The sequence below is a fragment of the Natator depressus genome, chromosome 1, assembly GCF_965152275.1.
Source record: "Natator depressus isolate rNatDep1 chromosome 1, rNatDep2.hap1, whole genome shotgun sequence".
NCBI lineage: Eukaryota > Metazoa > Chordata > Testudines > Cheloniidae > Natator > Natator depressus.
The window spans coordinates 8,990,841-9,007,982 of NC_134234.1; the positions used below are offsets into that span (position 1 = coordinate 8,990,841).

General features: G+C 57.8%; 1 protein-coding gene across 1 annotated transcript in view; it reads left to right on the top strand.

Moving 5' to 3' along the window:
* Positions 1–4,734: 4,734 nt before the first annotated feature.
* The window catches only part of INPPL1 (inositol polyphosphate phosphatase like 1), a 73,658-nt gene continuing 61,250 nt past the window's right edge, over positions 4,735–17,142 (top strand). The window contains exon 1 of the mRNA XM_074954432.1: positions 4,735–4,913. Coding sequence (XP_074810533.1) covers positions 4,735–4,913 — 179 coding nt within the window. The remainder of the gene's footprint in view (positions 4,914–17,142) is intronic.

Genomic DNA, 17,142 nt, shown 5'->3' on the forward strand with positions numbered 1-17,142 from the left:
AGTTGTGGAGGGGGATCATCAGCGATCCAAGAGGTACAGAACCCCTGCGGCCCAACGAGGGAGAGCTGAGTCCCGCTTCCAGGCACCCTGCTGAGCTGTGGCTTCCCCTCTCCTTCCTCAGGGTGAATATGTTTGCCGCGGGGGAGGGGAAGGTTTTGTGCCTCACGTGCCAGTCACATCCTTATTGTGGGACAAAATGCAGCCCCCCTCCCGCCCCCCGGTTTGTACTGAAACAGGATTAAAGGGGAGGGTCTATTTGTAGCTATAGAGCAGTGACAGGTCAGTGGTTTGCTCACACCCTGGCTGATCTCCGCAGGGTGCTGAGTTTGAATCCTGACTCCGAGGCGATCCCCTGGCAGGAAGTGGCATGCCAGTAGGTGGCACCCTCCCCCCCCCAGCCAGTCCCGAAGCAATACCCCAATGCGGTGCTTGGGGGCGCTGTGCTGCTGGCAAAGTATGGCCATTTGGGTGAGAGGCCAGGCCAAGGGCCTTGCCCACTTGTGGATTTTGTTATTATCACCCGCCCTTCTGAAAGGCTGAGGAACTCTTTCCATACCGAGCCTGAGCTCCCCTCCTGATTTGCAGAAGAGTTAGCACATTGATGGTGCTAGCCTCACTAAATTCCAACTCGGGCAATTACATTCTGTTGCCCTAAATTCTTCTTGTAGTTTCAACCGGTGTTCTTCTTCACTTCCTGTCCCAAATGGTAGTGTGATGATCCTGTATCTTTTAAACAAACAGCAGGATCCCATGTACACTTCCCCACGCCTGGATCCCACAGGAGTCCTGGATTCCTCCAGGAATCAAACAATAACCTTGGAATATGTCCAACCAAAACTGGCAACCCGACCCCCAGGCTGCTCTGTCTTCTCTCTCTCCTAAGCTCCTGTGAGCCGTGACTGGTGTTGTGTGTACTGACCAGTCAAACGGACCACACTCGTTCACTCAAACCGGTTTTTTCCAAGAAGAATCATCCTTTACTCCACATGGACACTTCGCCATGAAATGTTTGGTCTTGACAATTGTTTTGTGTGTGTGTGTGGAGGGGTGTTTTTTGTTGAACCCCGACATTTCTTTTTTGTTTGTTCAGTTTGGGTAAAACTGAAAGATTTCAACCACTGGAGCAAAAATTTTCAGGAAGCCCACAAGTGTTCACCCGACTAGCCACTTTTTTTTTTTTTTTTTTTTTAATTTTCATTTGCTGGTTTTTTGGCTTTTCAACAAAATCCTGAGGAATTTGGAAAGAAGAATTTCAGGGAACACAATTTCTAAAATGTCATCAACATTTTTCATGGGAGGAAATAAACCATTTCCTGCCATGTTCTGTTACACAGTGGTGAGCACGTTGTCAGCCCTAAACAAATATGAAATAAGATTATTTATTTAGTAGCATCTTGTGCCTCTAACCAAGATCAAGGCCCCATTGTGCTAGCTGTGTACTGTACAAACATGTAATACAAGACAGGGCTTTGGACTCCAGCTCCAGGCAAAAACCTGCAGCTCCACTGCTCCAGAGCTGCTCCACACTCCAGCTCTGGGCTTCGCTCCAAAGCCCTGGTACAAGACAGTTCCTATTATGAAGAGTTTGCAATCTAACTAGACAAGCCAGAATTATTGTCTTCCTTTTATAGAGGAGAAATCAAAGCACAGCGCTTAAGTGATCTGCCCAAGGTCCTGCAAGCAGTGGCTGGGGCGGTGACAAGCAGGGATCCTAGAAATCTGTTTGCTACAGAAAAACAGAGCATTTGCGTTTTTACAGAGAATCTTTAGTTTTTACATTTTGTGAACAAATAAAAGTATATTGAATAGAACCGCATTTATCCGAGCCTCCAGTATCCAGCTCTCTGTGTTAACGGAACCACCAGCTGAGACAGTCCAAGCCCCAGCCACCTGGGGGCTGATTGCCCCAGTCCTGGTGCTGTCAGCCCCAGGCGGCTGGTGGTTCTGTTAATAGAGAGAGCTGGATAATGGAGGCTCTGAGAAATGGGATTCTACTAAATTCAGCATTTCATTTTAATCATGGAAAAACACGGATTTTTATGTTTTTTTGATCAGAGAATGTTGGGTTTTTTTTATCACGGAAAACTAGGATCCCTGGTGATAAGCTGCAGCTGCAATCCACCCCAGAGGTGGCAGCCGCATAAAGAACCTTTTAAATGGGATCCTTCCCGATGGAAGGTGACTAGTGCTACAAGGGAGACAAGGCATGGGAGGTAATATCTGTTATTGGGCCAACTTCTGTTGGTGAGAGAGACCAGCTTTGGGACTTACACAGAGCTCCTAGATCTGCGCTAAAACACAGATCTATAAAGTATCGGAGGGGTAGCCGTGTTAGTCTGTATCCACAAAAACAATGAGGAGTCCAGTGGCACCTTAAAGACTAACAGATTTATTTGGGCATTAGCTTTCAGTGGGTAAAAAACCCACTTCTTCAGATGCATGGAGTGAAAATTACAGATACAGATATAAATATACTGGCACATGAAGAGAAGGGCGTTACCTTACACTTGGAGAACCAGTGTTGACAAGGCCAATTCAGTCAGGGTGGATGTGGTCCACTCCCAATAACTGATGCATCTGAAGAAGTGGGTTTTTTACCCACAAAAGCTTATGCCCAAATAAACTTGTTAGTCCTAAAGGTGCTACCGGACTCCTCGTTGTTTTTAAGTAATTGATGAGGAGGTCTCAATACCAAGAGAAGGAACATTGCTTTTGTAGTGAGCCAGCCGCACCCAGGCCCTACTCAAGCCCAAATTAATGGTGTTAAGTTTGCAAATAAATTGTGGCTCTGCCATTTCTCTTTGAAGTCTTGTTTATATGTTTAGCCTGTATCCGTATTTTTTCCCTCCATGCATCTGAAGAAGTGGGGTTTTTACTCACGAAAGCGTATGCCCAAATAGAGCTATAAAGTTGGTTATCCCTTAAGCCATTTTTATAAGCTTCCCCCCCCCCCCCCAGTAAAAGAACCAAAGACCCAGGCAGGTTTCAGAGTAGCAGCCGTGTTAGTCTGTATCCGCAAAAAGAAAAAGAGGACTTGTGACACCTTAAAAACGAACAAATTTATTAAAGCATAAGCTTTCGTGCGCTACAGCTCACTTCATCCGATGCATGCAGTGGAAAATATAGTGGGGAGATTTATATACACAGAGAGCATGAAACAATGGGTGTTACCATACACACTGTAACCAAAGTGATCAGGTAAGGTGAGCTATCACCAGCAGGAGGGAGGGGGGAACCTTTTGTAGTGCTAATCAAGGTGGGCCATTTCCAGCCCTTGACAAGAACGTCTGAGGAACAGCGGAGGGGGGGATAAACAGGGGGAACATCCGATGAAGTGAGCTGTAGCTCACGAAAGCTTATGCTCAAATAAATTGGTTAGTCTCTAAGGTGCCACAAGTCCTCCTTTTCTTCATGGGGAACTAGTTTTACTTTGTGTAATGACCCATCCACTCCCAGTCTTTACGACCCAGGCACGGTCCCTGCATGCAACCGATGAAGTGGGCTGTAGCGCACGCAAGCTTATGCTCAAATAAATTTCTTAAGTCTCTAAGGTGCCACGAGTCCTCCTGTTCTTTTTGCGGATACAGACTAACACGGCTGCTCCTCTTAAACTTGTCCCTTTAAGGGCAGCCACCCGTTGTCACGCAAGGCTGCAGGAGGAAGTTTATTCATCACTTATTATGCCACTAGCTACCTTTTTCGGCCTGGGTGGCTGCGTTCGCCCTCTCCCTCCACGGGCTGAGCAGACATGCTCCGACGGGCGGCGCGGGACCGCATCTAGCAGGAAGAGGGCGCGCTGCGGGGAAGCAGCCCCGCCTGCGGGAGCGGTCCCGGGGAGGGGAGCCGCGCCGGGCCGGCCCCAGGCGGCGAAGGGGGAGGAGAGCGGCTGGCGAGACGCTCGGCAGCGAGGGGGCGTGAGCGGCCCCGGCGAAACTTTTGCAGCCGCGTGGGGGAAAAGCCCAGTCAAGCCCAGGCGCGAGCGGCGGTGCTTGCTGGTGCTCCCCTCCCTTCTCCTTTTTTGGGAAGGGAGAGAAACCACGCGGCTGTTTGCTCAGGAGCAACTCCCCCCCCCCGCCCGCGGCTCCTGCCCGCAGCCCTGAATGTCCCATTGTCCCGGGAGCTTGGCCCCCGCCCCCCCGGGGATGTTGGAAAACCCTCGCCCTTTGCTCCGCATCGGCGCTGGCGCGGGGGCGGAGGGGGCTTCCTGGAGGAAGAGGGAGCCCGTGCGCAGCCCCCGCTCCGGCTCCTTGCAACTTCTCCTCCTTTTGTTCTGCAGGAGGAAACTTTCTCCCCGGCCCGGGGCAGAGCCGGAGCGGGCTCCGGAGGGGCGCCCGGCGGAGCAGACTCCGGCCAAGGAGGCGGCGGGGCGGGACGCCTCGGCCTGGGCTCCCCGCCGCCGAACCGCAGCGGCCCCGGCTCGGTCCCGGGGGCCCCGGACAACGCCCGCGGCGCGCCCGGCCCCGGCCCCGGCCCCGGCCCCGCGGCGCGCCCGGAGGGAGGCGGCTGCGCCCTGCCCGGGGGGATGATAGCCCCGAGCCGGGCTGGGCTGCGGGCGCTTCGCTGCCCATTGCCCCGGGCGCTCGGGCTCGGGGGCGCTCTGGGGCGGCCTGGAGCGAGCTGAACTTTGTTTGTTTGTTTGTTTTCGGGTTTGGTTTTTGTGGCGGTGGTTGCAGCCGCCCTTGGCAACGCGAGCGCGGGGGCCCCCCCCGGGCTGAGCCGGCCCCCGGGAGGGGCATGGCGTGCGGCGCGGGGAGCGGCGCCAGCCCGGGGCCCGCCAGCCCGGCACCGCTCTGGTACCACCGGGACCTGAGCCGAGCGGCGGCGGAGGAGCTGCTGGCCAGAGCCGGGCGAGACGGCAGCTTCTTGGTGCGGGACAGCGAGAGCGTGTCGGGCGCCTACGCCCTCTGCGTGCTGTGAGTCCTCCGCCCGGGCGCCACGGGGATGGGCGCGGGCGGGACGTGGGGGGGGGGGGAGAGGATCAGGCACAAAACCCCCTGGCCTGTGCAGGAGACCAGCAGGGCAGGGGACGGTGCAATGGGCCGGGGCGAGCGGGCCTGTCCCGGCTGCGGGTACCCCTGCCCCGGGGCTGTATGTGCAGTGTAAGGACTGGCGGCGGGCCCTGACTTCCCGCTCCGGCCCGGCCGGGCCCAGGGCGCTGGGGTGCCCCAGGGACGGGGCTTGCCCCCGGGGACTGGCTTTCCTTCCGGCCGGCGCTTCGGGGGCGGGTAAGATCATAGAGGAGGGGAGGCAGGATGCAGATCTGGAGTAAGCCCCCCACCCCAGGGGCGGGCGGTTAGATCTGCTGTCACCAGATCCTGCAGCCTGCTCTGCCAATGCCCCTGTACTCCGCCCCAGCCATGGATCCAGGCCCCCTGTGGGCTAGGGGCTGTACAGAATAGACAGCCCCAGAGAGCTGAGAAAGTTAGAGGCCATAACACTGTGTGTGTGTGTGTGTGTATGGACACGCTCCCCTACGCAGAGCTGTTTGTATAATGGACACCACCATCCAGGCATGGCGGCTGGACCTCAGACCTGTGGATCGGGTGGTCCAGCTGCACATCTCTCTTGGGCAGTGGGAGTCAGTATAATTGTGACTGTAGTGCCTAGAGCCAGCCCCAACCAATTTAAGGGCCCCAAGGTGCTACCGGAGACAGGCCCTGCCTCGAAGGATTTACTAGGGACAGCGGGGGGCAGCAAGATCGGGAGGGGGCACCTGAGGCACGGACCAGCAATGTGATTCATCCCAGGTCAGGCCGGGAGGCTGTTGCGGGCCTGGGATTTGAATCCAGACCTTCCCCAGTCCATGAAGGTTTTGCTTGGGGGTTCTCTGGCTCCAGTGATGGGAGTGACAGAAAACCCCAAAATGAGGTGAAATAAACCCAGGGCTGGGGGCCTAGGGTTCTACTCCTGACTCTGCTACTGGTTTGCTGTGACTGTTAGGCATGTTCCTTAACTTCTGTGTGTCTCAGGCCAGGTCTACACTTAAAAGTGAGATAACCTAGCTATGGTTCTGTGCAATGGAGATAGGTCAACCTAAGGCCCTGTGTAGATGCAGCTGGGACGAGGGAAGAATTATTCCATTGAGCCATTTACCAGCGGGGTGGGGTAGCTACATGGATGGAAAAACCCTTCTGTTGATGTAGGATGCATCTATGCTCCATGTCAGAGCTGGGCCACTGCAGTGTAAAGTGAGGGGATGATCCTGCCTCCCAGTGGGGCAGGGCTGGGTTGTTGGGTAAAGTGCTAGCTACAGGTCCCCTTCCTTGACTGGCCTTGCAGGTAGGACGCAAGGTGTCTGCAGCTGAAAGAGATGAGAAGGCAGTTCCCTCTTTGCTCATGGCGTGAATCCCACAGCACCGTGGGTCTGGTCCCCTGCAGAGTCAGCCATTCCCCCTCCCCCGACACGGCGTGTGGGCCTGTCCCACATTAGGATGGGGGAGAAAAAACAGAACCCATGATTGAAACCCCCCAGACATGGGCAAGGGGTTCTGGGGTGGGGGATCGGATGCTCAAGTGATGGGTGGGACTGTAAGAGCCAGCTTAGGTGGGCCGGGGCATGAGATGACCTTTAAGGCTTTGATTTTGAAATTGACTCATTTCCTTGGTGATGGTGTCCCGGGCCAGCAAAGTGGCCTTCTTGTAACCCATAGGGTGGCCAGGCGTGGGGGCTGGGGCACCGATTTGCCTTCCTGCTGCGTTCTCCGCTTGGAAAGGATCCCCGACATGGCACTGGAGGGCCATTCAGGAGCCCTCTGCAGCCTCCATACCCCACAAGGCATTAGTGCCCCATCTCTTTTCCCTCCTGCCCCTGTCAGGCCCAAATCGAAGACTCTCCTAGCTTGTGCCTTTGTCCTTGTATAATAACTGCCGGGCCTGATTTGCCCCCCAGAGGTGCTGAGTTCCTGCCGCTCCCATTGACTTTTATAATAGGTGCTTAGCACCTTCAAAAGTCTGCTCCGTGGTGCCTTACAAGCCAGGGCAGCTAGCCCTTAATGGGTCCAGAGCTTCCTGCGGTAGGCTCTGCTCCGGGGGATTGGTATGTTTCCTGTGGCAAACAGTGTTCGCTCCTGCTCTTGGGGAGTGTGACAGGGAGGCGTTTTTCCATCGTTAACCCCCCCAGCCAGCCCCCTTTCCAATTGCTGGACACTCGACTTAACTCACAGCAGCTGGGGCTCAAGGATGTACTGGAGCCCGTGTAGGGTGAGCGCCGATGCCAGGCACCTTCCAGTGCTGGAGGAGCCGGGTTCCAGGCTGCGACGTTCAGATCAGAGCTTTGGCTGAGTTTACAAGGGTGTTGTAGGTCCAGCCCATTACTCTCTAACAAATCTCTGGCCAACTGGGACCCCTCCTTGCACAGAATTTCACAACCGCGTGGCTGCAACTCAAATCCATCTGCTTCTAAAGTCCAGAGTCCTGCCACTTTTGCTGAAGGAGAATCCCCATGCATTAGCAGTCTTGGGCCTATGCCACACAGTGGAGGAGTTTGAATTCCATCCAATAGAGGGCAGTGTTCCATGTCCACACTTGGCAGCTCATTACAGTAGCAACAGGGGCCAGTCACAAAACTCAGAGCGGCATCCGGACTTCCTCAGACTTGTTTGGATCCAGGCCTCATGCTGCAGTGGCACGAATATTCCCCGTCCTTTCACTGTGCAGGTCTCAACGCTGGGCTCCGTGCAGCATCTGCTGGGGGTGGTTTGTCCTGTTTCACTCTAGAAAGGTCCCATTGTCGTGCCCTGACTTTCCTTCCTCTGCAAATCTCACCCGTCCCGGCTCCTTGTCTTGGTGCCTGGGAAAGGGTGCATGGTCGCCCCACTGACACGAACCATGCCACGGGGCTAGAGCTCAGTGCTTCCCAACATACTAGGTCAGCCGGCTACAGGAGGGCAGCCGAGAGGCCTGAGCTGCTCCGTGACCTTGAGCAAGTCTCTGCACCTAGTGGGTGGTAGGTGGTGGTAGGAACCTGCCTGGGCTGGGTGTTTGTAGCAGGCCTGTCTTGGGCAGCAGCCACTGGTAACCCCTGGCTAGGGCAGGGAGGGGGAACCAGAAGTACCAGCGCTCACTAACCGTGGCTGCAGTCCAGTCGGCCCACGCCGGGGGCCATCAGTCTATCCCTTTGAGGTGTGTGTCCTTAGTGGGCCAAGTGAATCCGTGAGCCTGCAGGGCTCGGGCAGCCTGTCCAAACTCCCTGGCACAGCAGATTGCCACTGGCAGAGGGAATGAGACATCCAGTGGGGAGATGCCCAGTGAGGCCGTTGCCAGGTTCCCTATGGATGCCCACGTCCCTTCTCTGATACGGCCCTGCCAAGGGGACAGTTATGTTGCAACGTCCCGGCAGGGCTGTGTGCAGCATAGTAACTGTGTCATAGGTCCTCTACTGCTACCGGCTAATGGGGATTCTCCTTTAGCTCAAGTGGCATGGCTTGGGCTTCTTGGAGCAGACAGATGAGGGGGGTCTGTCTCTGCTGTGGACAGGTGATGACCACCGGGAAGCCGCAGGTAGCTGGGGATATTCTGCCAACACGTTGCGGTGTGTGGCTGTGGGACTGGGGCCCTCTTGAAGCCTAGGGATCTCTGGGCACTCTGCCAATCAGCCATTCGGGCCCCTGATTCCAAGTAAACACGTGGATCATGATGTCCGGACTCCGGGAGAGGGGTACAGCCAGAGGTTAGGGAATGAAGAGTTTTTTTTGTACGGCAGCTTCCGCAAACCCGCCTGGGAGCAGTCTGGGCTCACGCTGGCACCCCTGAGCAATGAATTTGGGCCTCCCTTCATGAGCCAGGCAGCAAGTGTCCCTGCTTTGTGCTTTTATTACAAAATCCATCTGCCCCAAGCCAAGCCAGTCATCTGCCTGCGACCGCCCTCGTTGCAAAGGTCTGGGGATCTGTACGGATCCCTTCCTCTCAGAGAGAGGAAACTATCCTCTAGTCCGGCCCCTCGGCGCCCGAGCAGGGCTGTGCTGGCTGGTGTTTCTTTAGAGGTGCTGGTTCTGCTGGTGACCTGGGCTGGGTTGTGTGGGCAGGGCTGAGGTCCGCTCACATGGTAGCCCTGGAGGAAATGACCTGGCGATTTTCTGTCGCCTCGTGGACCAGTTCCGCGATTCTCTCAGTCTTGTCTAGTCAGCGCTGCTCGGGGGCGAGGCGTTGCCGAGGCGCTGTGCTAACACGGCCGCTGGCGCGGGGGACATGCGGGGATTGGGGTGGCGGCGGGGATGCCACGCGGCGTGGGCAACGGCACGGCCGGAACGCTGCCCCTCCTGCCTGCGCCATAGGAAAATCCCCGCGAGTAGCGGGCACTCGAGTGACTCTGCATCTGCCCTGTCGTGAGCGGAGAAACCGCTCGCCCGCGTGCCACTCAGTGGAAGTATTCCAGCATGGGTAGCAGCAACACCGGGAAATCCCAGCCGAGAGCAGGGGCCCCACGAGTTCCGGTGGGGACGGCTGTAGGGGAGAGGGTCCTGGAACAGAAAGTATTTGAGAAGTACCTCGCTGGAGGGAGCTTGCGCCTTGCCGAAAGCCACAGGGCAAAGCTGGGCTGGGAGCTCAGTGCTGCAGGATTCACCATTTAGGAGCCCATCTTTGTGAATCCCACCCATCCTGCCCCCCGCCCCCAGCCCTGTGCTCTAGCCACTAGCCCACGCTGCCTCTCAGTCCACAGTGCCGGGGCTGAGCTGCGCCGGGCTGGGTGCTCTGGGCACCCTGACTGTTTGCCCGCCTCCCGCTGTGAGCTCCTCCTGGCCTTGGAGCCCCCGAAGGGCTGGCCCTGGAAAAGCAATTTCCTCTCTTTGCAAACACGCTCCAGCTCCAGCTGCTGCCCTGGGCACGGTGCCGAGTATGCCCGCTCCCTCCCCTCATGCATGGTGCCTTTGTGCTGTGGTGAGAACGCTCTGTTCCTTCGCGCCGCACAGAGAAGGGCCAGCTTTAATTACACAGCCCCCCACCCCCCTGCTTCCCCACGGAGAGCGCTTCCCTCCTCCCCCCCTGCCACCCCGCCCCCATGGGCTTTCCACCCTCTCCTTGCTTGTTACCACCGGGCTGCTGCCTCAATGGCAGCTTTGTGTCTCCTTGGGGCCTAAGGAGAGCCCCGGCAATTGCACTGCAGGTGCTGGACTGGATCTTCTCCCCTGGGCTCCCTGCTGGGGGAGGGGGCACGCGAGTTTCCATTGCTCTGTCACTGTTTGGCCTCTTGGCTGAGACCCATCCTCCCCCTCCTCACCGCGAGATGTGGTGGGGGTGCTTGTCCGCTGCGCTGAGATGCCTCAAACTCGCTTCAGCTAGGCCCCCGAACAGTCAGGGGCTGGTGTCGTCTGTAAATGACAGCAGCCCTGGGCTGGATTCAAACCAGCGGCTGAGAAGGGACGGAGGCTGGATCTTTCACAGGCTGCCTCTGTCTTGCCCACCGCCATGTCTCCATCCAGGCAAATGGCCGGCAGAGACCTGGGCAAGCTGCCCTGCTCTGACCCAGCTGATGACTGGGCTCCCCGGGCCTGGGTCTGTTGCCCGTCCTGGATCCCGGCAGCTCTGTGTGGGCTTTTCACCAAGGGAGAGGGCACGGAGGTCGCCTGGCGCCGTGTGTGCCTGAGTCGCGGAGGGCAAAATAAACCACTGCTGGGACCTAAAAATAACTCTGCGTGGAAGTTGGACAGGGAGTGTTCCTGGGTTACAGGAAGGCAAGCGGGTTCCTTAACCCTTCGCAGGGCTCCACCTTCACAGATGCGCTGGCGGCCCCCGGGGAAATCTTTAAACATGGCCGTCTCCCGCTGTCACGCCTCGGCCCCTGTCCCGGGAGGAGCCGGTGCCCCCGTGGGTCGGTGTGAAAATCTGGCCTGATGGCTCTGGTTCGGGAAAGGTTGACTAATGATTAACGGACGCGAGCCGCGCGTTCGGTGGGTGGTTACGGGCGCCTCGGGGAGGGTGCGCTGGAGGGTTTCAGGAACTGATTAATCTGCAAACGGCTCTTTAACCCTTTATCCACGGAGCCGTGATAGAAAGCGTGATGAAGAAATCAGCGGTGAGCTCTGAAGGCTCCGGGTTTTGGCTGATCTGAGCCAGTTGAGGCTGCAGCGCTGGCTTGGCCCCGAAGGAAGGACGGCCTAGGGGGTTCTGGTGCCACGTTGGGAGGCCGCCAGGCAGTTCTCAGCTCTGCCCCGGACTCCGTGTGACCATGGGCAAGTCACTTCATGTCCCAGTGCGTCAGTTTCCCAGCTGGGAGTAATGCCGGTATTATCCTTTAGCTGCAGCCTGGGGGACCCGGGCGCTCCCTGCACAGAGCAGGGCCCTGTTGCGCTGGGCGCTGTACAAACCCAGACACTCCCTGCCCCAAAGAGCTGCCTGGCCCAGCACTGCCCTGCTTCCCCGGGCGGAGTGAGGAGGGATACAGTCTAGAAAGCAGAGCACTCAGCTGTTAGGGCAAAAGTCTTACCAGCGCTTTAGATCTACCTGCCTCTGTGGGGAGAGGGGTGCAGGGCGCATTCCCATTGCTCTACCTTGCTGAGTCGTGACCTTTTCCCTGCAGCTGGTCCTGTTCCCCCAGCACTGGAAAAGCCTGCAGGAGCCCCATCCGCCCCCTTCCCCGCCGTTGCCTTCTCCCCAGGCAAAGCCCCTGGCCGGCCTCCCCCCCACCCCCGCACTATTGTCCAGCTCCGACTCGTCCTCCCCGTTGATCTGGCTAACAGAGCAGGTATTGACCCGCGGGCCTGCTGCCGGGGCAGGCGCCAGGGAGCAATACCGCAGTGCCTGCTGGCACTTGCCGAAATCCCGAGAGGAGGGAAGCTGCTGACCTGCCGACTGGCCCCTCTCGGGGTCAGTGGGGTCAGACCAGCCTTCGGAGCCTGCCCGCTGCGGGCTGGGGATCTCGTCCGACTGGCTCAGCTCTGCTGCTGGGCTGAGCGCTGGGGGTGAGGGGTGCAGCCAGACCCTGAAATCAGCAGGAGAGGAGAATCTTTATTTTTCTGCCACCTGGCCCCAGGACAGAGAGCTGCTGGGCGGACAAATGAGAGGATCACAGTTGAATCCAAGGACATGCACCCAGGCACCCCGGGCCTTTGAGGGGCGCTCCTGACTCCGGGTGCTGATCCCCCGTGCAGTGCAGCAGTCGGAGAGGGCATTAGCACGGGGGGAGGGGGCTCTGTCGGGGGAGGGGATGTTTGCCCAGGAGGGGATGTTTGCTCGGCAGGGGGGGAGACATTCCTCTCGCAGAGGGTTCTGCCCTATCGATTTACAGAGCAATTTACAGAGCAAAGGCCACCAGTGCCAGCAGCTCGGTCGGCCGCGCCGGGCTGCCGGAGCGGAGATGGCCCGAGCCCCACAGCTGGGAGGCTTGGAGCCAGGTCGCGGAGCCATGGCATTCCTCTGTTGTCAGCTGGTGCCCAGGCCCCGGAGCGGCAGGGCGCCCCTCCCCTCCCCCGCCTGGTTGAATCATCGTCAGCACCCGCCGCATGGAGCCTCAGGGAAACTGCACGGATTATCCAGCCTGTCCGGCTTTGACGAGCTCCTGATGTCAGGGAGGGCCTGGCCAGTGCTGACTGCCGCAAGCCCCATCCCCAGGATCCAGTCATTCCCAGCCCCTGCCACGTCCCCAGCCTGGTACATCCCCCTCCCGCCCCCACCCTCCAACTTCAGAGGCAGGAATGGCCATGCGGCGTCAGACCAGAGCTGATGTCCTGACAGCAGCCAGGACCAGCTGCTTTAGAGGAAGGCACCCCCGCAGAGATAGGCAGTTATAGGGGAGAGAGCCTTCCTGACCCCCTCAGGCAGGGGCTGGTTTAAGCCCTGAAGCCTGAGGATTTATATCCCTTATGCATTTTAATCCTGGCTACCATAACTGCAGAGATTCTTCTTATCTCGCTACCTGTCTTCACTCCGGCAGAGTTCTTGTGGCAATGAGTTCCACGGGTTAACCACACAGCACGTTTTCTTCGTTCAGTCGTACATTCTAGTGCCTTGCCAAGATAACTGGTTCCAGGCGGCAGCTCTGTCTTTTCTCTCACTGCCGCGGCCCTGGTGTGACTGAGTTGGTTCACTCGCTTCCCCTCTGACTAGTGGTAATTTGTATGACAGTGGCACCCTCTGAACCCAGGGCTCCATTGTGTAGCCCCGCAGCTCCCAGCGGCGTCTTATTCCTCATTACTTTCCTCTGAGCATCTAAAATAGCCCAGACGCATCAGCCCGCATTGGGGCCTTGCCGCGGCCCCACTGCAGCCCGGGGAGATCGGGGTGTAGTAAATAGCTGGCCACTCAGCACAATGGCTCTTTGTGTTGCTCAGCTGCCCGCTGGAGCTGAGTCGCTGGCTGTCAGGGTGGGATTAGTCAGGAAGAAATCAGTAACCCAGCCCTCCGGGAGCCCCGAGCAGCATGTGACTTCGACGGGCCCCACAGGCCCTTGAGTCAGGGGAGAAGCTGGAGCCTGCAGAATACGGCGCGGCTCTCCCAGCATCTGGCCAGGGCTCCCCACAGGGGGCATTGGCATGGGTTTTTCAGTGTGGGCATGGGGGTGGGGAACAGGGTACACCTCTGGGCTGCCCCAGACTGGTGAGCTTGCTGCCCGTGTCGGCTCTCAAAGCTGGAGACGTGGGGTGTGGTTAGAATTGGGCCGTCTGGGTTCCATTCTTGGCTCTTCCACCGACTTTCTCGGCTCCGTGCCTCAGTTTCCCCTTCTGCAAATGGGGAATTGCCACCCCTCCCCCGGCTGCCACTAGGGCTGGGAGGGTTCACGCAGGTAGAGGGGTGAGCCCTGTGCGTGGAAGGGCTATGGAATAGTTTTCATCATCACCATCCTGGGAACAGCGGATAGCGGAGGTTCCTCGACAGCATGGAGCTAGGAAAGGGGTCGGGGGCACCCGCTCCGACGCTGCGCTCACCCCCTCGTTCCCACCGCCCCCTGCCCTTGCGTCTCTGCAGTGATGGGGCCCCTCTGCAGGGGCGTGCTCTGCTGTGCTTGCTCCCCTCATCCTGTGAGGTGCCCATGCCCCCTGCAGGGCTCTGGGCGGGAGCTAGTGCTGGCACGGAGCAGGGAGTTCTGGCGTGGCAAGCAGATGGGATGCCCGTGGGAGTTGGAGCTGGCAGAAGGAAGTTTGTACAGGCTGAGCTGGCATCTAGCCAGGCGTCTTGTTTTCACAGCTCAGGGTACCAGCAAATACATCTTTGCAATGGATCACGGCCCCATGCTGTTCATTCCAGCAGTATGTCCTGGTGGGTAGGGTCCCTGGACGGAGATTCGGGACACCTGGGTTTATCCATGGCTCTGCCTCTGACTTGCTGGGTGACCTTGGACATTTCCCCCTCTCTGTGCTCCTCTCCCCTCCATCTGTTTAGCCATCAGGCTCTCCAGGGCAGAGTGGGTCTCTCGCTCTGTGTGCAGCCCTCGTTTCTGATTCATGGAAGGGTGTGAGAGAATTTCCACCCTCTCTCACTGACGTGCAGCCACCTCTGGGGTGAAGCATAACAGTTGTTTCCCAGCACACAGCGACACTGTGCAGCCGTTCAGGACAGGAAGGGAAGAAGACTATAGTGGATCCATTTGAAAACTGCAGGGGAAATTGACGGAGGCAAGATGGAATTAACCACGCTGACCAGGATATTGTGGCCGGTCCAGGGGATCGAATAAACTCAAGGGATCGGGCCCTCTTCTCCAAGAACGGCGCCCCCTAAGCTACACGAGCAGAATCCCGTGCCGCCCTCCGCACTCCCCCTGCCTTTGCATTCCAAACACAGCCTCACAAGTCAGAAATTCATCTGTAGAGACTGAAAGGAAGGGGCCGAGCGGTGACTGCTGTTGGCTCAGCGCTGAGTCAGAGCGCCGGGTGCCGAGTCACCCGCCCTGCTTCCTGCATCACCCTTGCTTGCCCTTGGAAATCTTCCCTCCAAGGCCTGGCCTGACCCTGAGCTGGGGAGAGCTCATGAGAAAGCAGCTCGGGGCTGCCTGCATACAGCTAGTATTGTGTTAATTGGACGCAAAGGGAAGCTGGGGCAGGTGCTGGGAAGGAGAGAGACAGGAAATAGAAAGCAGAAGGACTGTCAGATTTCATGCAGATCTTTACTGGAAGGGGGCGTCCCCTGTTCCCTGGCAGGTTCTTACCAGCAAACAGGTCATTAAACTAGAAACTGACTTTCAAATCACCCTTGATTTGCATACTTCAGGGATCAAAGTGAAAGGCACCAGCCCTGAAACTTCCCCTTTCATAATAGCAACTCTCTGCATCTGGGGATCTCAAAGGACTTTACCGAGGAAGGCCAGTATCATTATCCCCACGGGGAAACTGAGGTATGGCGCAGAAGAGTGACTCATCCCTGGCATTGACCAAGCGAGGAATAGAACCTAAGGCTCCTAAAGCCCTCTGCAGTGCTCTGGCCACTAGACCTTACTGATTCCCAGGCCTTGGCAGTAACAGCACGACCCATTGCCCTGTCAATGTGCCTCAGTCCTGTGCCAGCGGGACCACCAATATGCTTGTGAGGGGAGCTCAGATGCCCCTGGGGTCATTACTAAGCGCAGGGGGGTTGCCTGAGGGATCTCAAAGCAGAAGATGTTCTCGTATCTTGCGGTCTTCAGCCCCCTGCGCGTGCTTTGGATTTAGCTGTGGGGGAGTGAGTTTGAAGGATATTTCTAAGATATTCATCATAGAAGAAACCATTCTGTGTGTTATGGCCCCCGTATGTGCCGGGCGCTGCAGGGACCCGGACCGAGATCGGGGGCCCCTTGTATGTGCCGGGCGCTGCAGGGACCCCGACCGAAATCATCGACACTGGGGGTTAGGTTGGCATGGCTACGGTGCTCAGGCATATCGATTTTTCACACCCTGCGCATTGTAGTTTTAAGGGCGGAGCCGGCCTAAGTAGCGGCAGGTGAGAGCCAAAGTATGGTCATGGACGGACGACTGGCCAGAGATGGGAATGAAAAATAGGCTGAAATGGTCTAGAATCATAGACTAGCAGGGTTGGAAGGGACCTCAGGAGGTATCTAGTTCCACTCCCTGCTCAAAGCAGGACCAATCCCCAGTTTCTGCCCCAGCTCCCGAAATGGCCTCCTCAGGGATTGAACTCACAACCCTGGGTTTAGCAGGCCAATGCTCAAACCACCGAGCTCTCCCTTCCGGCTCTGTTTCCATCGTGGCAGCAAGCGCCCCGTGGAGGGCTCAAGGCTCTGTAGTAGGCCCCGGGTCGTTTACTGTATGTATTAATGATCTGGACAGGGCAGAGTCGCCGGCCCTGAGGGGGTGGAGACCCAGCTTTCCTGGGACAGGCTCCGCTAAGGAGAGCCAGCCCACCCCGAGCCACATCTGAGTCATCAGGTGTGAAGGAGGCCGTTCGCTAAGGAGCTGTCAGGTTTCGAACCCGGAAATCTTTTGCCGCCCTGCCACCACAGTGCGCCAAACCGCTGCCCCTGCCCAGCAGCCTTCCTGCTAACGGCCGTGTGCCCAGGCAGTGTGCTCAGAGGTTGCCAGCTTGTGAGAGAGGCCCCAGGAGGAAGAGGAAGCTGTTGTTTGCCGGTTGCTGCCTGGCCTTGCCGTGCTGCCGGATCCTGCCTCTCCAACCCCTTGAGCCAGCCCCTCGCGTTGGATCCTCCAGCTGCGCTCCCCTGCAAGAACTCTGACCGTTGCCCGGGATTGCCTTTGATCCCCATCGCCCTCCCAGCCACCCACACACATGTGGCTACGGCTCTGGGCCGCCCTGGCCACTGGACGCCTAGGTCTAATGAAGGGTAACGAGGGCTCAGTCGGGAAGGTCCTGAGAAGAGGGTTTTCTCAGGGGAACTGGCTAGGGGGAACCTGGGAGAGGTGCTCCGGAGGAACTACCCACCACTGCAGAGGAGAGCTGTGCGGCTAGACCTTTGCAGGGCCCGAGCCCAGAGGGCACCGTTCCCCAGATGATGGCAAGAGGCCAGACTTTAGAAGGGGGTCCTGGGCCAAGAGAGTTTTACTGGTAAGGAGGATGGACGGAGGTGATGCATTGTCTGCAGGGGAACAGACAGACCAAGGTTAACTCGTCCCCTCCTGGTTAGGAGGCTGGAGGGAAGGGTTGTTTGATCTTGGGTTAAATAAACCAGACCTCTGAAGGGGCACTCTTCCCGGCAGAAAAGCCTCATTGAACTCACTGCAAACCCATTAGGGGAAACTGAGGCAGGCATATACCCCCCCCCCCAAT